General features: G+C 44.7%; 3 protein-coding genes across 3 annotated transcripts; all 3 read left to right on the forward strand.

Moving 5' to 3' along the window:
* Positions 1 to 283: 283 nt before the first annotated feature.
* Positions 284 to 4,291, forward strand: si:ch211-241j12.4 (uncharacterized). Its single transcript, XM_068709230.1, has 7 exons — positions 284 to 292; positions 481 to 641; positions 1,870 to 2,016; positions 2,925 to 3,027; positions 3,354 to 3,482; positions 3,965 to 4,151; positions 4,260 to 4,291. Exons 1-7 carry the CDS (start codon positions 284 to 286, stop codon positions 4,289 to 4,291), a joined length of 768 nt encoding a protein of 255 aa, XP_068565331.1.
* si:ch211-241j12.3 (uncharacterized protein LOC566552 homolog) lies at positions 4,274 to 12,626 on the forward strand. The gene is made up of 12 exons (XM_068709028.1): positions 4,274 to 4,501; positions 4,588 to 5,475; positions 5,936 to 6,032; positions 6,171 to 6,278; positions 6,376 to 7,767; positions 7,979 to 8,101; positions 8,229 to 8,357; positions 8,493 to 8,685; positions 8,930 to 9,054; positions 9,862 to 10,052; positions 10,549 to 10,682; positions 10,807 to 12,626. Exons 1-12 carry the CDS (start codon positions 4,380 to 4,382, stop codon positions 11,037 to 11,039), a joined length of 3,735 nt encoding a protein of 1,244 aa, XP_068565129.1. The 5' UTR covers positions 4,274 to 4,379; the 3' UTR covers positions 11,040 to 12,626.
* An 825-nt stretch (positions 12,627 to 13,451) lies between these two features.
* On the forward strand, positions 13,452 to 17,963 carry cfap206 (cilia and flagella associated protein 206). Its single transcript, XM_068708303.1, has 12 exons — positions 13,452 to 13,608; positions 13,932 to 14,015; positions 14,243 to 14,333; positions 14,579 to 14,767; positions 14,977 to 15,144; positions 15,393 to 15,607; positions 15,770 to 15,889; positions 15,977 to 16,175; positions 16,660 to 16,800; positions 16,929 to 17,122; positions 17,356 to 17,499; positions 17,586 to 17,963. Exons 1-12 carry the CDS (start codon positions 13,489 to 13,491, stop codon positions 17,796 to 17,798), a joined length of 1,878 nt encoding a protein of 625 aa, XP_068564404.1. The 5' UTR covers positions 13,452 to 13,488; the 3' UTR covers positions 17,799 to 17,963.
* Positions 17,964 to 19,516: the final 1,553 nt, after the last annotated feature.

The following is a 19,516-nucleotide window of genomic DNA, read 5'->3' on the forward strand; positions in this document are numbered from 1 at the left end:
CTGATGACAGCCATTCATTAGCCGTGGCGGCTCTCGACCTATAGGAGACCTGTTCAGGATGCAACTGCATCATCTCCGCTACATGTAGGTTGAGCGGTTACAGCAACTTGTGTTGCACGTGAATCAGAGCAAAAGTGCTTGTTTTATCATAGAATTATACTATAAAGTTATGAGTAATGCATTAGGATTCAAGGATCATTTATTGTCATTATGCAACACAGGGATGCACGACGAAATTCATCTCTAGCTACATTCCTGTGGTGCATTTTAAACAATTTGTATCATGAGGAATGTGAACGGCAGCAACAAGAACAATTCTCTGGGCAGATAATATGGCCGACACTAAACGTGACCAAAAAGACATTGTCCATCCACTTTGAGCACCAAGCATCATGACGTAAACACAGAGTCCACCTCTTCAAGTGCAGCTCGATCCGGGATGAACGAAGGATCCGTTTTAACGTTGGCTCCTCCTTGCAGGAGATCAACGAGTTCGTTCAGGAGTTCCTGTCCGTGGTCCAGCGGCTGCCCTCGTGCATCTCCACCCTGCAGGCTCTGTCCAGGCTGCCGCCGCCCTCCACCTTCAGCGAGCTGCGACACTTCTGCTCCGCCAACGAAGCCGAGTTCCAGCAGCTCAGGAGGTTCGGCTCTCTACCGTTGCTCTACTCCTCCCAGAGGCCGGCGTTGGTTCAGTAGATGAGTCTGAATTTAATGATTTTAGACGATGCAGGATGACCACTTCTTCATTTAATTATCTCCAAGGATAGTTTCCTTATTTGAATTTCAGCTTTGTGAAGGTAAACAACTTAAAATGCAGTTCTTCTTTGAGTGATTTACCTGCATTCCAAATGGCATACTTTTCTTTTTACTTTTAATACATACAAAGTGCGTACTGTTGTATGCAGTATTCATTCAATTGGGACATACTACTTATTCATTACATGGCACATTGAACTTTTGCTCAAATATCAGAAAAGCATGTTGGTTTGCATACTGCAAAATGTGACCAGGATGCCGTACGTCCAGAACATCCTGGTACTTTGAGGCATTCTGCATTTGACATGTTCTGTGTTGGGACAAACTTAAAAAAAATATATAATCCAGGCACACTAACTAGTACGGTAGTCTGGGTATTGTAACAACTTCCTTTTAAAGTTGGCAGCCATGTTCACTGGAAATGACGCATAGGGTGCTTCCACACCTAACCTGTTTGGTTTGGTTAAAACAGGTGTGTGTGTGTGTGTGTGTGTGTGTGTGTGTGTGTGTGTGTGTGTGTGTGTGTGTGTGTGTGTGTGTGTGTGTGTGTGTGTGTGTGTGTGTGTGTGTGTGTGTGTGTGTGTGTGTGTGTGAGAGCTCTTAATCGAAACCCTCGTAAGGACCGAACGACCAAACCGAGATTCCCTGAAACGATGGGTCTCGGTCACATGGTGCGGTTTGTTTGTGGCCTGAGATCAAACGAACCGATTACAGAATCTCATGAAAGCAGATGTGTGATTTTTAGCATGATTTCAAAAGCTAAACTGCTAATAAATCCATCTGCTGATCGTAAAAACCTGTTCTGGTAGCGATCTTTTATTAAAAAGTATTTCTAAGTGTAGCTAGTTTTCCACACTGCCAACAAGTACACCATTGGTACCAAAAAAACAAAAACCAAACGCTTCATTGTTTGAGATAACATTTCCTCTCCACCGTCTTCAAACTAACGTGTGTGTGTGTGTGTGTGTGTGTGTGTGTGTGTGTGTGTGTGTGTGTGTGTGTGTGTGTGTGTGTGTGTGTGTGTGTGTGTGTGTGTGTGTGTGTGTGTGTGTGTGTGTGTGTGTGTGTGTGTGTGTGTGTGTGTGTGTGTGTGTGTGTGTGTGCGCCGTTCAGGGAGCTGGGGCTGGATGAGCTGCTGACTCACTGCGAGAGCGTTGTGGAGAAGCTGCGCTACCCGGAGAAGGAGCCGTGCTACCAGGCGATGGCCGGCACGGCCCTGTTCACCCACACCGCCTTCGACATGCGGCAGAACCACAGCAGGTACTGCAGGCAGCTAATCCTCCGCAACAACGCTTCCCACGCATACCGTACAGTGTTGCTCAACAGCCAAAGCACAGTGGCAAACATTAGTTTCACTACTACGGATTCTGTTGGCTGAAAAGTGTTTGTTCATCTAAGCAGTCATAGCTGACACTTTATGGTAATGTGATGTATTTATGGTCAATAAATACATCACTGAACCCCAAAACCCGCCGGCGGGATGGAAAAAGTGTTGCCAAAACTACACCGTTCATCACAGCCAAGAGCTGTAAGAACTGTCATAATCGTCAGATTATCATCTTTCCGACGGTCCATGAACACATCGTGTGTGAGGAACGCTTTAGTCAGAAAAAGCAACCGAAACTAAGCTTAATATTGTGATTTTTTTTTTTATTTTTTATTTTTATTTTTTATTTATTTTTCCATCATCTACATGTCTCATTTAGAATGTTGCTCCAAAATAAACTGTTGACTTTAAACAGATTCTCTAAAAAATCATAAAATTCTGAGCTCCTCAGCGCAACTATGAAGCCATGAATCATTCCATGTCACATGACCAACAGTCATGTGACAACAATTCAGTTGAAACTTCCACTGAACTGCTGAGCAGAGAGGAGAGGCTGTAAGAAGAGCTTGTAAAAATGTGAATAGCTTATATCTATATAGCTTAATAGATATCTATATAGCACATGGAGCCTCAATATGTTTTTTCCCAACATTAGTTACACTTGTGGCAACTTGGAAAATAGATTTAGATTCTATTGTGTGCCAGTTCTGGTAAAATAAATGATCAAATAAATTTCTTTATTTATTTTTTTTTTACATTTCACACAAATGTCTGAAGTGAAGTGATGACATTGACATGAATGGAAACTGCTAGTTTGTGTTTGTTTGTGTGTGTTTTACAGGATAACTGCTGCTGTGGAGAAAGTGGAGCTGCTGTGGCAGCAGGCCTTCTCTAAGGCCCGTCTCCAGTTACAGGTGTTCCAGCTGCGAGAGGACGCTCTGCAGGTGAGTCTGTGCTTTCACACTGTTTAAACCACCAACTGTGGTGCATTTGCCTCCTTTCTGGTGTGGTTCATTTGGACCGGTGTGAAAGCTGTGGACTAAACGTATACCGTATTAGAAGTGGATGTAGTCATCGGCTTGTGGACTGAAGTTTTGAGGTTTGCCATTTTTCGCCGTGTTCGCTGGTGTTGAAAGATGCTCTCTTTGCTCTGGAGTCAGCTGTTCATTGTCTCCAGAAAGACACATTTTGTTTTTTTTTTTGTGCATAGCTGTGGTTCTCAATGTCAGACTACGTCTATGAACCAAAACGTGTTTCCTTCCGTTTCCAGATCACAGAGCAGATCAAAACCCTCCTCCAAGAGAAACTCCAGCCTTACAAGATAGAGATTGCTAAGGATGCTGCGGAGGCGGTGATGTTGGTGTCTGAATTTCAGGCAGCCGTCCACACGCCTGCCATGGTACTGATTTACTGTTTTCCTTCAGTTTGTAGACGTGTGGTCTCGCTGTAATCCCGGCCTCAAATCAAGACTGTGGTTCAGATTTTCACAGTTTAGCTTCTGAAAGTTCAGGTTCACCAGAAACGTATTCAGCTCAGACTCCAGCAGGAAAAGGCCTTATTGCTGGGCCCGCTGGAGGCAACGGGAGGAACCAGGACCAGGACTGAGCGGGGCAGACTGTCAGACCCTGCTGTAGTTAAATTAGACGTTTTTTTTTAAAGGGACTCTGGTGCTGATGGCAACACCACCGCTGTTGTCCACAGGGACCGCCAAAATCAACACAAAACGAAAGTTCCTTGTAGTAACTTCAGTCTTTTTCCTGATTGGATGTCTAATATCAGTCCCTCTCATAGATACCTGTCACTGTCACATTCCCTATGAGTACATTTTTTATTTTTTTTGGTAAGTACTGTTAATACCTCCAACCCTCCTCGACCTACCAGGCCCTCATTCTCTGTGCTGAAGACGTGATCCACACGGTAGCGGAGATCCTGCTGTATGACGGTCAGACCAGGGAGCGCTGGGTTCTGGATGTGGAGAGGCTGAAGGAGAAGCTCCGCTCCGCTGTGAACTTCATTCTCCAAACCCTCAGAGCCATTTCCAGCTACCACCATCACTACAACAAGGCAAGTTCTCAGCATTCGAGGACATTTTAAAAGTGGTCATTTCGTCGCACAACCCTGTCGTACAATGACGTGTTACCCCTCTAAACTACCCCAAACTGTGTTCCTCTTCCAGGTCAACAGCTGGTACCGTCTGGTCCTCTGTGAGAACGTCCTCCAGCTGCTGCTGTCCGGAGTCAGTGGAGACGGTGTTCAGAGGAGGAGCTGGGGGACGATCCCTGCGTGGAGGTACAAGATGTCCACTTTCCTGAAGAAGAATCCCCCTCCGGATACGGAGGAGCTGGTTCATCTGGCCCATCTGTCCAGCGCCATTCCAGACGATGAGGTCCAGGAGGCCGGCAAGCAGATGTCTCATCGGTGAGAGAAACCTATGGCTTTTTTTTTTTTTTTTTTACAAGTACATTTGAGATCGGCCACTTTTATAGTCTTTTTGTATTCATCAGGTGCTTGACCCTGAGGAAACTGCTGATGAGTTCGAGACCTGTGGCTGTGGGTCACCTCCAGCTGGCCTTACAGTGGCAGTACGAGCTGTTGCGGAGCGGCCGCGTAAACCAGTCCTCCGCTGACGGCGCCACAAACGGAGCGACTACGGATGTTCAGGACGTCGGCGGATGTGAAGGTGGTACGGAAGCGGCCCGTCTTCTAGCAACGTCCGCGACTGCTGTTTCTGCGGCGGCGGCGGCTGAGGGCAAACCCCCCTCCCTCAGCTCGTTCGACTCGGGCTTCGATGGAGCCGCGAGCAGCCAGCCGGAGGCGTGGGGGGGCAGGGAAGGAGCCTCTGTGAGGCCTCGCGTCCACAAAGAGATTACCTCCAGCGCTTCAGATTGTGAGGACGGCGGCTCCGTGGGGAGCTCCTCCGGGGCCAGCATCCAGATCGTCCCGAAAGTCACCGCCGATTCCCTCAACCTGGAGATCAAAGTGAAGCGCTCGGCGGCGCTGCCCAACAACCCTTGGCTTAGCTTGCCGGTGGACGATCTGGAAAACTCGTACACGGTCACCATCACGCAGAACCCAACGCCGCAGAAGAGAGAGCTGCCATCCCGTAATCCCCCCGACCCCCGGACCAGCGCCGACCAGTCCGACGGGTCTCGAGATCGGCCCGCACAGACGGAGGTTTTGAGCGGCACGCGGCCCGCAGGCCCGCAGAGCGGCGACTGGACGATGCACTCCCAAAGCAGCGTGGAGGATCCTGAACTGAGTCCCGTTCGCCACCTCCTCTCCAGCACCATTACAGACGGACGAGACAAGTCCGTCTGCACCACCGAGGGGATTCCTACTCTCCTCTGGGACTCGTATGACCTCCACGACCAGAACAACGATGCTGTGGACGGGTAACATCCGCTTCTAGAATATTAAAGCAGTCTGGCACTGCTTAAAAAAAATTAAAGTTTAAAATCTATTTGAATTGTTATTTGATCAAATTAATTTGAGTTTCTGTGTGAGTGTATGAAGTAGGGATGAGGAAAGGGTGTTGGAAAAGTCTAAACTACTGCTTCAACACTTCTATTCTTTTATTTTGCTGCCATTAGTCCCGATTTTTTTTTTTTACTTTTTATTTGACTGAATTTAATGAATAACTCAAAGAATTGAAGTTGTTTGTTTTTTTTAAATTCAAACGGGTTAAATGTTAAATTATACTAAATGAACACTAGTTTTGTTATTCTGATTTCATAGATGTGTGCTTAAAACATTTAAATATATATATTGATAGTGCTGACTTACTGTGACAAATCAAACAAAAGCAGGAAAAGTGCCATTGTTGATTTATAATTTGAATTTTTTCCCCCTCAGTGAGATCGATCTCTCCCAAAATGGCTGGGATGTGAAGGAGCAGCGGGGTTTGAGGGCGGTGGAGAAGATCCTGGACAGGGCTGATGAAATACTGGAGGTAGGAGATGCACCTTTTTGAGTAAAGGAGCGAATGATTGCCGCCATTTGAAGGGCGGCAATCGTGTGAGATTTCATATATTAACATCCGATGCCCTTCACAAGTTAAAAGAGCCCATTGAAACATCTTCCTCCTCAGAAAGAAGAAAATGTTCTGGCTCAGGAGGCGGTGCTGGATGCCCTGCTGAGGTCTGAGGACGGTCACCATGAGTGGCCGCCGTGGGACAGTGAGGACCAGCTCGGTGTGGTACGTTTGGTTTGTGTTCATAGATTTTATCAGCACTTTTCCTTTACCTAATCTCTTGTATGACCTGTTTTTTGTGCTCTTTTTTTTTTTTTTAAAGATGTCGTCTAGTGAGCTGGCTGAAGCCGGTGTTCTTGGCCTCGAGGATTACCTTGACCCTGCAGAGTCCGACCACCTCAGTGAGCCCGGATCAGCCGGGTCCGCAAGCGAAACTAAGGCTTCTGAAGCGGCTGTGGGAGCATTTCGCGGCAGGCCGGACCTGCTGACGGAGCTGAGGAAAGTCCACATCCTGGAGGAGCTGATCATGGAGGAGAACCTGAAGATCCGGGAGCTCCGGAGCAGCGAAGAAAACCCCGAAGTGGAACTCTCTGTGGGCGGACCTCCGGACACAAGCAGGCCGCCAAGTACGAGCGAAGAGAGGGAGGCTTTTCAGCTACAGCTGGAAAAGGAGAAACGGGAGGTGGAGAAGCTCGAGAAGACTTTGGACAAAGAACGTAAAGCGAAGAAGCACAAGGACAGAGCTAGAAAGGTTGTAAAATGTTCTGCGATGGAGAAGCCTAGAAGTGAGAACGAGGAAGACCGAGCCCTGTGTGATGAGCTTTTATCAGGTAGCTGTAGATCACAGAGGACACGTCCAACACCTTCGGTCCAGAAGGATTCTCAGGAAATGTGTCAAACTGAAAACGTTGGAGCGGGGTCGGGTCCCGATGTTTCCGAAGAGGCTACGCCTCAAGACTTGGTTCAACCTCCAGATACCCAAGGTCAAGACGATTGCTCGTTAGCGTTTAATAAATCCACCTCTGATTTGAAGGAAGCTCCTGAAGAGGGATGTGTCCATGGGAACAAATTAGACAAATCTCGTGAAGATGCGTCTTCACCCTCTGGAATGAAGCCAGATGTTGGAGCGTTTGACCCAGGTGGGAACTCGCACCTTCCTCCTGTCCCCGAGCCAAGAAGGGCTCCACTTCCTGTGAACCACGGCAACCTTGCTGAAGACGAACCTCCTCCTTACGCGGAGCTGCAGGATCCAGCTCCGCCCTCCGTCGCTCAAGATCCCGGTTTGGTGCAACTCGATGCACCGCTTGAGAATGCAACTCCAGCCGTCGGTCACAACTGTCTTGTCAATCCAGATGTGAAGGAACACACCACCAACAACAACAACAACAACAACCATGCGCTCAACGAAAAATGCAGTGTTTCGTTAGACCACTTGTCTGAAGTAACCGCTGAAGAGGAAGAGGATGCATCAGAAGTACCTGCGTGTTTGCTAGCAACAGATTTGCAGCCAGCAGAGGAAGTCCAGACTCTATCTGCTGCACATGAGCAGTCGGCGCCTCAGCTGCCTCCCGACCGGCCTCTGGAGTTCGACCCCGGTGGAAGAGATGAGCGGGATGAAGGCTTTGCTGATGGTCTTCGGAGCTCCGGGGCCATGAGGGTATCTGGCTCTGGGTCACCTGGGATTCAGGCCCAGCTTAATATCAACATGAGAGAGGTACACTATCTACTGTAATACTGCAGGGCGGCCACTTTTTTAGCGTGGTTAGCTTAGCATAAAGTCCAAATGTACACCCACCAACGGCTCTGAAGCTCACTGATGAGACAAGTTAAAACCCAAACCCCCTTAACCTACAGTGTATCACTCCGCCCAGAACATTCATGCATTCATTTGCTTCAAATGGATGTTTTTCTTAATGTGCTTGCAGATGATGGATTTCAAGACCCCCATAGTCCTGGATACGGGGTCTGGTTTGATGAAAGCCGGATTTGCAGATCAAGACCTCCCAAACATTATATTCCCAACTATTATTGGAATGCCAAAATACGAGGTACGGGCATTCACTTCAAGTATTTCTTCTTGTTTAAGAATGCATTGTAATAGTGCCGTGGCTTTGACTCAAGCCAGCCTGTTTTATGATCAGATGTTTTGTCTTTTTTTTTTTTTTTTTTTTGCAGGAAATAATGAATGGCAACCTTGAGAGGGAGATCTACATTGGACATGAAGCTCAGCACATGAGAGGGGTCCTGGCTCTGAAGCATCCCATAAAGAACGGGATCATTCGGAACTGGGATGAAATGGAAAAGGTAAAGAGAAGTGATGCACATGCCTGATATGAGAAGTTATGTCACTGAGTGTTTCTATGAAAAGGATGCTCTGATTGGCATCGGAGGACCAGAATGAATGGGTTTGTGACCTGGACTGTCTTGTGTTTCTTTTAGATTTGGCATCACACGTTCCAGCAGCTCGCTGTGGATCCAGAAGATCACCCTGTCCTGCTGACCGAGGCGGCCATGAACCCCTTGCAGAGCCGTCAGCGCATGGTGGAGATCATGTTCGAGTGTTTCAACGTTCCCTTCACCTACGTGGCCATGCAGGCGGTGCTGGCACTCTACGCCGCAGGGAGATCGACTGGTAATTCAGCTAATTGACGCGTCTATTGATGCGTTATGTTGGATAGATTTGCCTGGATGAATACTTAATTAAAACATCAATTACTAATGCATCATGATAAGGAGTTACTAGTACTTAATGCTGTCTTGGACTTGCTTCTGTCTCCTCTTGGCAGGTTTAAACAGCTGTTCTAAAGCCTTATTTTCCTTAGATCAGAAAGAGAATGTGAGGATTTCTTCTCTGAGCTTCTTTGTTTTCATTGAAGGTGTGGTGTTTGACTCTGGAGACGGAGTGAGCCACAGTGTGCCTGTGTTTGAGGGCTACTGTCTGCCTCATGCCGTGCAGCGCTTCCCTCTGGCTGGTGCAGACGTTACCATGCATCTGAAAAAGGTTTGTTTGTTACACAATTTATGGTCAGTGATCATCTAACGGGGGGAGAGAGTGGACATCCGGGGCTGAGACAAGACCCTTTTTTTTTTTTTTTTTTTTTTTTTTTTTTTTTAATCGCTCTTGGGTCGTGCTTCAATAACTAAATATTGCATTAATGATAACGACAACAAAAACTCTAATAACAATAATAGTAACAACAACACTAATAAAAAATGTAATTTCGATTTACGATAGTATCTCAATAAGCATCAAAATATGCTTAAAACTTTAAAAATGGTACAAAAACATCCTGGAATGACTTTACCTAACATTTTGCTAAACAAATAATTTATTGCATCACAGACGGGATACATGTTGTTGTTGTTGTTGTTGTTGTTGTTTTTTTGTGAGAATGCTTTTATGTGAAAAGCAATCAATCTTAAATAAGTAGGTAATCATAATTTCCCACATTGTGTGTCTGAATATAATCCCACCATTGGGTTAAAAAATGACTTTTAAAGCGTGTTTTGCTGCGGCGTTCTCGGACGGGAGATCAGCAGAGGACAAGCCTTTAAAACAACTTTTAAAATCCTTTTGATCAAGTTGAAATATATGGTTTGAAAGATCTTAAAGTGGACCAAAAAGATGTGGCCTAAAACTGGAGAAAAGGTAATAAAATGCTTTTTTTTTTTTTTTAAAAAAGATGTCACCTCAGACCTTCAGGCAAACGAATGACGTGAATTCAAGTCACTCGTGTGAGGATCTTCACGATGCCGTGTTGACTGTAAACTGCAGGAGTGACTGTCTTTGTTGTGCCTGTGCTGAAAGCTTCTGCAGGAACAAGGGGTGTGCATGCGCACCACGGCGGAGATGGAGATAGTGAGGGAGATGAAGGAGAGCTGCTGCCGCGTGGCCGTCGACTATGAAGCCGAGCTGAGTCGGGGGGGCGCGTCCTGCGGAGAGATGCATTACACCATGCCGGACGGACAGATCGTCACGCTCGGCCCGGAGAGGTTCAGGTAACGAGTCTGCACATCATGTCCTGCTTCACTGAGTCGGGTCCTAAAGGAAATCAATATGAACACGGGACATGTGAGAGCTTTGAAGTGTTTGTTTTGCATGTTTTAACGTCTCCTTTAGATGTTAGGATGGGACAGGTCATGGCCAAGTGAAGCCAAAGCGGAAGTGTCTTAAAGCTGCATTCTCTCTAGTGTCCACCAGGGGGCGACTCCTCTGGTTGTATAGAAGTCTAGTCTAAAGTGACTCTACTTCTCTCTTGATTTATTCCCTCAGTAAACATTGTAAACATGAGTTTATGGTCTCAATCTCTAGTTTACAGTCTTCTTCAGTACAGCATGATGTTCATTTAGTACATGATGGTCCATTTAGAGTCAAACACACCATAAAGCAGGGGATGCTTTAGGGGCGGGGCTTACTGTGATTGACAGGTTGCTGCAGCTACCGTCTTATGACAGCCTACTCAAATAGGTCTACCGTTTTTCCTCGTTCATGCAGGGCCCCTGAGATTCTCTTTAAACCCGAGCTGATTGGACGGGACCACTACGGGATGCACGAGAGCGTCTTCAAGTCCATCCTCAGCTCAGACATCGACCTGCGGCGCTGCTTCCTGGGAAATATCGTCCTGTCAGGTAACCGTTTTGTCACGGTGTTACACAACGGTCAGAAGGTCTCCAAGATGAACTCAACAACACATTTTTCCAGGTATCTTCTACTAACTGGAATTCCCTTTTTTTGTTCTGTCTCTCGCTGAAGGCGGGAACACTCTGCTGCCGGGCCTTCCCGAGCGGCTCCAGGCTGAAATCCAAGGACTGCTTCCCGCCGACGTGAGGGCGAGCGTTCGCGTCACCAGCCCCGAGGACAGAGACTTCTCGGTGTGGAGCGGAGGAGCGGTGCTCGCCAACCTGCCCACCTTCAGCGCCGCCTGGATCGGTCGGGAAGAGTACGAGGAGCACGGGCCTCAGATCGTCTTCAGGAAGTGCTTCTGAGACGGACCGCTGTGTGACGTACCGCTTTATGTCATCTCCACAAGTGCAATATATATATATGTGTGTGTGTGTGTGTGTGTGTGTGTGTGTGTGTGTAATACAGTGCCATGGATTGGTATGAGCCATTATAAGCCTAATGTTCGTGGGACTAGATTTGAAGCTGGTCTTTTTTAATCGACGTCTGCCAACTTTGTCTCTACAATAAGCACATGAAGAGAACTCGATGTGCCGACTCCACATGATATATTAATCTCATATCAAATTACGATGTGTATTTATACAACAATTTTAAAGTAAATTAGTTTTGTTTTTTTATGTGATAGACATGGTGAAAGTTGCATTCATGGTGACGTTTGGGTCTGTGCAGTGTTCACAACTATGATTTTGTTTTTATTATAGCAGCATTCAATAATATTCTGATGAATTTAGTGCCACTGTTCCACCAACCATGTAATATATCAATAATTTTCTTCATGAAATATAACATATTTTGAGACTTTACATTTAATATTACAACTTCTTTTTTTTGTCCTCCATAAAAAAAATTTTTTTGTCACGTTACATTTTTTTTACTCAAAATATTTCACAAATTCTTGTATTTTTTTTTTTTTTTGTGATTTGGCTTTCTCATGACGTATTTTCATTTATTTTTTTCGCAAACTTGCACCTTTTTTTTTATTCTCAAAATCTCTGACTTATAGAACGACATCATTTTTCCTATCGGTGGCCCTGATACTCATGAAATATCCCAAATCAAACCCATAATCCTACCTGAGTGTGTGCTGTTGCTGCAGAGACGTGGCCTGGAGAGGAGGCGGTGTGTATTCTCTGGATAAGGAGTCTTCTGTCGCTCGTGCTTTTTAAACATGTTGGTCCTCCAGCTGAGTGAAGGTTGGTCTGTAGCTGGTAATGATGGAGAACACGTCCATGGAGAACGATGAGAAGCACAGTATTGGTCTGGTAATAACTCTGTCTGTTCAATAAGCAGGTGATGTTCAATGCTACTGTTGTTGGTGAAGTTTGTCTATTTTCTGACGTTGAAGTTTTTTTAATATTTTCTATTTGAGTGCCGTGTATTTTGAACACTTGCACAGTAGTGTTGACATTATTGAAAGACGTTCCAATTGTGCCAAAAGTGCTTAATTTATCTCCATACTATCGGTTCTGAAAACCCTCTTTGCCAACCCTGTACATTTATATTGAATCTAATTTTTTTGAATGGTTCTCTGATTTGCATGTTGTTTTATTGCATGCACTTTTTTTTGTTTTTCTTCGCATGTACTCCTTTTGTCTGCATGTTTTTCTTTTGGGCTTTTTGTGAACTGCCTCCCTAAAGGCAATGGGGTTCATCATGTGACCTGAAGTTCAGCTCTGAAGTGGGAATCAGCATGAAATGTGACCGGGCTCTCCACTTCTTCTGCCCGTACACCATCCTCTGAAGTTCCCTCGTTTACCGACTCTGTTGTCTGGGTCTCCTCCTCCTCCTGAACGTACTGTAGCAGTCTGGACTGAATCTAGCAATGTTTCACCCAAACCATGATATTTATGTCATGTCTGTTTTTATAATAAATATTTTAATCATCATTATTTTGCGTTGTTCCTTTTTATTTGTTCAACAGGCACACACCTTGCCATACATCCCGGAGATACAACACTCTGTTCTTCCAGAGTATTTCCCTGTAGTAGCTGAAGTAAAAGCATTCCTATGCAGGAAGTGAATGGGAAGGTTCTACCAGTGCTATTGTATGGATTTTAATGTCAAACGTTGCACATAATGTTCAAGCTTTCCTCATTTACTGCAATACGCTGTTAAGTCAAAACTTAGTTCAAATGCTTTTTAATATTCAGTTGAGAAACAATAGATAAAATGGGATTACTACTACTGCAACTAATTCAAACATGTGGTATAAATTCAATAAATCGCTGTATGCAAAAGAGCATTATTACAGTTACCCTCTTTATTGCCCAAAAATTTAAGTACATTTTAACACTTTATCAATGTTAAACTGTTTGGCAGATTTACTGAAATTTTGTTTTATTTATTTTTATTTTTTTACTTTTTCCAAGGACTCCAATAAAGTTAAAAAAAAAAAAGTGCCAAAAATGTCAACATTACTTTAGCTTATTTACTATAAGTAATTATTAAAATCGTATTCTGATAAATAATTAATTATTTTTCAAACGACAGAAACTGAGCGTTAGTACTTTAATAATAAACCATTTCACAGTTTTATAAACTCCGCACGTGTCCCAGTTTATTTTCTGACCGGAAGTAAACATGGACCCAACGGTCTGTAGCGCGTTCTACCGGACTCCCTCACGTCATACGGCCCTCAGTATTGCGCGCGCACACGATGTTACTGTGACAACCAGTTATCAACAGACAGTCGTGGGTGTATCGGCACCAACTAACTGTGAACCTCTTTTAGCAATAAGATAAATTACTTACATGTCGGAGGAGATGTCCAGAGCGCGCGCAGACCGCGTGATTAAAAGCATTATTGGCGAGATAGTGCAGCAGTGCGCAGTGAGAGGACACGTGGTGTCGGACACGTTGGTGGCTTTCATGGTCAGTGAAGCTTGTTAATGTTACTGTATTTATGTCAGAGACTCCATTTGAGTGGTTATACTCAAACACAGGCGAGAGACTTTTTACTTATTGGGTGTAAAATATTAGACTAGTACAAACGAGAGACATGGTCAAAAACAAGTATTATAAATAAGTAATAAAACAGTAAAGAATATGAAATAAGTAACAAAGTAAATATGATATATACAGACAGAATAATTGTAGTATTGCACAGTGTATTTATATTTAGTTTGTGTGCAGGAAATACTCTATAGCTTATATATATATATATATATATATATTTGTTTTCTTAATGTTCTCAGGTGAAAGCTGTGGTTCTGGACCCAAGAAACGGGTTCAATGTTGACCGAACACTGACGAAACAAGACGTCCAGAAACTCCAAGAGGTGAGTGTTACTGTATTTGATTTATTCAGAGGTGAGTGTTACTGTATTTGATTTATTCAGAGGTGAGTGTTACTGTATTTGATTTATTCAGAGGTGAGTGTTACTGTATTTGATTTATTTAGATCAAGCCCAGTTTAGTTCCTCTGGAAATCAGGTCATGTGCATAGAAATAAATTACACACACACAGTTTATTTGTCCTCATCTCCACCTGCCATGTGTCCTGCAGCTGTGTCTGGATAAACTGATGGACCAGTGCAGTCCGTCTCTTGACACGATCAAGATGCAAGTGTATTTTGATATGAATTACTCCTCCAGACGTAAGTGTTGCATGAAATGACGAACCCTCTCTTTCCAAAATGAGGAATAAACCGAATTCTCTTAAGTCATTATGAATGTAGTTTTTGATGCATTTAGCCACTCTGAGAGGGCTGCAGCTAAAGATTATTTTCATTATTGATGATCATCATTATAAAGGACTACATATTTAAGGAAGAAAAATTCAAATTCCCATTCGTTTACGATATGAATATCGTGACTGAGCAGCTACTTGTGTTTTGTGCAGGTGAGTTTCTTGAGGGAATCCACCGCGTGGCGGAGTCCAGGCCGAGCGCGGTGAGCAGAGAGATCACCGACAGCAGAGCGAAAACGCGGGAGGAACTGGACGCTTTGTACCGTCAAATCGTCACCTACGTCCTGCTGCGGTCCGGCATGGGCTCTCCTACGGACCACAGCGCTGTGCAAGAGGCTGCAGGTTTTTCACTTTAACTTGTTCTTTCAGCTTCTGGGGAACTAGAGTCAGTGACAGTACAGGGTGAAGGGCAGTGCACCAGACAGCACGAGTTTCCTCTAAGCTTTGAACTCATGCTTTGTAGACTAATTATGAGGGGCTTGATGTTAAAATGTTAGAGTTGACTATACACAGACTGTATCCCCTCTCGTCCTCTCGTCCTCTCGTCCCAGCGGCCCTGCAGAGCGTCTTCCCTCAGACTGAACTGGGAGCCTTCATGGTGCTCCTAAAGAGGGACAAGGAGCAGCAGCTCAACGAGCTCGCCATGATCGTCACGGGGATCCGACTCTTCAACAGAGCCGGCGAGAAGGGACGCGAGGAGACCGACCTCCGTGAACTGAGTACGGTACACCGGGCCGCTGACCAGACCAACCAACACGTTACATTACAGACAATGTTACGTGCCTTTTTTTTTTTGTTGCAAATTTGACAGATAAGGTGCTTCAGCAGAATATTCACATCAAGGCTTCTACAAGGTTTTGTGTGAACCTCCTGAGTAAAGTGGGGCTCAGACATCCTCAGACGTCTTCACTGTGATCAGTCATGCATTCGGTAATTACGGTACGTCCTTTTTACGTCCTCTCCGCAGTGCCGGCGGTTCTCAACGAGGCTCTCCCGGCCACCGGTAAACGCGTAGAAGACGAGCTGAGCGCATCGCGGACGTTGGCGTGGAAATACACCGCTTTGCTGGAGAAGCCAGCGGGCCGAGACAGTCGGCCTGGAGGACGGGACGCGTCCTCTGTCCTGCTCAAACGGGCGCTCTACAACGTCAGGCAGCACGAGGTGTTCCTCAAGATGTTACTGGTGAGGCAAACGCACAGTTACGGTCTGTGGTGCTCATATAACGTGAGTTCAGATGATGAGGAACACCCATTTTTTTTGCGGCTTATTGAGCAAAAGAAGGCAAGAATTTATGTTTTATGTCTCCGAGTGAAATGTATGTTGAAGAATAACTTTGTTGTTCAGTCTGATGCAGGTTTATGTGCCAAGCATGTTGAGGTCCTGCAGACTGAGCTCTCATCGCAGATGAAGCTGCTGAAGGAAACTGTGCGCTCACAGACGGCTGTGCTGACTGCAAAGGTTTTTGTAAGTGTCTCGGTCCCTCCTGTTGTTCTGTCTTAAAGGAATAGTTCTCTTGAAGTGTTTGTGGTCACGCCTCACGTCGTCCTCCAGCCGCTGTTCAAGTCCCTGTCACAGCTGTGGTCTGGACTTCAGGACGAGGCCGAGCTGCTGAACATCCTCGGCGACATCGCGCACGAGCTGCAGCCCTTTGCTGCCTCTCGGGACAAGATGTTTTCCGAGGCGTATTTGGACGGCCTGCTGGAGGCGTCCGAGGTGAAGACGGACGACCAGAGAACGGCCGAGTCCTCGGGTACGGAAACAGTTGCGGCGCGCGAAGCGTCGTTTGTTCTCTCCGCGGTAAAGCAAATGACGTAATCATGGTCTCAGGGTCGTGCGTAAAGGCCAACTTGGTCGTGCATTTTTGTAATCAGAACCTTTCAGACGTGACTTTTAAATGCTTTAGAAACAGGAGGTCTTAAAAATCTACATCTGAGTAAATATTTTGCAGCCAAATCAAATTGTTTATTCAACCATAAACGTGGTCATGTGGCAGTAGTGGACATCACCTCCAGTGCGTTACGTTCAGTGTCAAGAACAGTAGTAATAGTGATGGAAGTATTCTGTCATTAAGACGCCGGACTCCATGTCACAACATCATAGCTATCCAAAAGCTTAACAGCTTAATATGACAACGTGGATGAGGCCTAGCCCTCTAACGAGATTCTAGAGCGAGACTTCGTTAGACGGCGGTTCCCCTTTAAATGTGGTTGTTTTGCTTTATTATGCCCTTTCAGATGAGTCTATCGTTCCAGCTGAGATGAAGACACAGGAATGGCTCCTGCCTGAAGCAACAGCCGGTTTCAAAGAGCTGCCACTACAGTATAACGGAGTCTGTGGCTACGCGCTTGTCAACAGAGATGGGCTTCTACTGCCAGGTACTGTTCTCACGACTCACCGACGTATGACAGCTCTACTCCTTGTGTTTGGGACACAATTCTTCTCCTTTTTTCTATTTATTCCCTATGGAGGGATTCTACATGATGAGCTTTCCTGACTGTTGCAGGTAATCCACACATCGGAGTCCTTAAACACGAGGAGAAGCTCTATGCTTTTAGCTCCAAAGAGGCCGCCCTGAAATTCGCCTCCAGTCCAGACGACTTCATTGCAGAGGTGGCAGAGAAGGCCAAGCAGTGCCCTGAACTCATTCAGCTCCTCAAACTGCACCGGCAGTTTTCCTGCGTCAGTCCTTACTCGGAGGTTAGCATCGAGTATCCTCACAGTACATAGTCCCAGAGTTTGGACACCTATGATATGTGTGAAGAGCTGAAAGCTCTCACTCAGAATGCTACTGCTACTTCATTATTGATGCAGTTTGTTCCTAAATCTGGTGGTAGTGTAGAGAGGGATACTGTGGCTGACAGCGTTGCATGCTGGGAGTTTGATCCAAACCGAGTTGTTGCCGTGTGTTTTTTTTTTTTTTTTTTTTGCAGATTCAGCCAGGAGAGAGTTTATTGGTGAAGCCCGTCACCAGGTGCGAGAGCGGCACACAGACAGACGTCCACCCGGTGGAGACCAACATCGTCAAGTCGTACGAGTGGAACGAGTGGGAGCTGCGGAGGAAAGCTATCAAACTGGTGAGCCAGAATTCACTGCAAGCGATTCTTTGTCGTGCGAATGACGTTTCTGGGAAGATATTCATTTATTTGCGTCATAATTCTAGGCTGATCTCAGGACCAAAGTGACGCACTCGGTGCAGACGGATCTGAGCCACATGAGGCGGGAAAACGTGACGCAGACCTGGCTGCCCAAGAACGCGGCCTGTCAGAGCAAGAGAGACGGTGAGAGCAGCACGGCCAAACCCCAGGTCTACCTGGCAGGTCTGAGAGACGGACGCTTGGTCAAAACAGACCTGACCAGGCCTGTTGATGAATAAATACACGGTCCAACTCAATAAGTAGATAACAGTAATAATAATAAATAATACAAACGTTTATGTGAGCACAATGAGGGACAGAAGCAGGGACAGAAAATGTAGCAGTTAAAGTCTTTCCTCTCATGCATTTTGTTGATTCTATTCAGTACGTTCATTATGTTTATTAAATGAATACTCCTGTGATTAAGTATTACCCTTCATCCTTTCTCCTTCAGAAGATAGTGAACAAACTATAATAATAATAATAATAGGTTGTAATTAACCAGAATTATCCATTCATCTAAATGTAGCTACTACACTACAATCACCACATGATAGTCTCTTTCATCACAACTGTATCCTAACAGAAGTTTTTTTTTCTTCATGCTCAAATCATGAATCCGTTTTTTTTGTTTTTGTTTTTTGGAGTGGATGGAGGTTGTTGTTTTCATTTTCATTGTTTACAATGATGTTACTAAGCTCTCGGTTTACCTCTACCATGTCTGCCGGCTCGGCTTTGTCTTAAATTTGACATAAGCCACGACAGATGTCACCGCAGACATTACATAAGCTTAAAAAGCAACAGAAGGACACATTTCAAAATCAGCCCTCGTACAAAAAAAATAAATAAAAAAAATGTGCCCGTTGATCGAACAGACTTCATTTTGAGTCCAACATGTCGGATGTTCTGCTGACCTGCATTGCACTCGTGTCTCTGTCTCAGTCGAGTCGGTGGTGATTCTGCAGTAAACAGTCTGAGGACGGCTACTAAGAAAGAACAGTTTATTGAAGAATTCTGTAACGACTTACATGATTTAACATGTTGATGAGAAGAGTTATAAGAGATGGAGACGTGAAAGTAGAAAAAAATTCCATCTGAGATTGTATGTGACTAGTACCGAGTGTAAGTTCAATCCTATGTAGAAACAGGTCACAGGATCAAACAATGACGTATAACCATGAACCCCTGAAACACCTTCTACATCACAAACAGCTGCTGCTTGAATGCAAACGCACCCTTGGTTCTGTGTTTCTTAATAATGACCAAACGTTAACATTTAACAATGAATGAATGGACAAAGGTACGAATCAATCGCACCTAATATGAAAACCTTTTAGTCAGGACTGAGACTAAAAACAGAACAAATACCTTTAGTAGTGAAACGCCTTGAGGTACTTTAAATTCAAATCCCCGCACTTAAGTACTGACTTTTCACCATTGTTACCAAATCCATACTACAAACCAACCGCTCCACAGTTAGCAGCAGCAGTCGTCCTCTACTACACAAGTACGGTTCAACCTGTTGCATGATAATAATGATCATAACTCTTTTAGTTTTGAGGGTATCATTTCAAATCTGTTTTTTTTATATTTATTCTAATTATTATCATCCTCGTTGTCTGTGTTTTGGTTCATTATGTAAAAAGGAAAAAAAAAGTAAGTTTAATGAAATCTTAAGTAAAGAGGTAAAACTGAAGCCTTAAAGTGTGGATTACATGTTGTACTACCATGTCATATGCGAGTGCGTTCATCATTTTAAGTGTTGATTGTAAGTAGAAATATTATCTCTCAATGATTGATGATAATAGTTTATCAATAACCTGCATGTTCTCTTCCAACGTCCCGTTTATATCAACTCCCTTTTTATTATAAATAGAAGAAACGGAGACATTTGTTTCTATTTATCACTTCATATATGGGGTTCATCCTAAAACCTCTTGCAGGTTAAATGACATGG

The sequence above is a fragment of the Cebidichthys violaceus genome, unplaced genomic scaffold (genome assembly GCF_023349555.1).
Source record: "Cebidichthys violaceus isolate CVI_PGR_0920_01 unplaced genomic scaffold, fCebVio1.0.p SCAF_14, whole genome shotgun sequence".
Lineage (NCBI taxonomy): Eukaryota > Metazoa > Chordata > Actinopteri > Perciformes > Stichaeidae > Cebidichthys > Cebidichthys violaceus.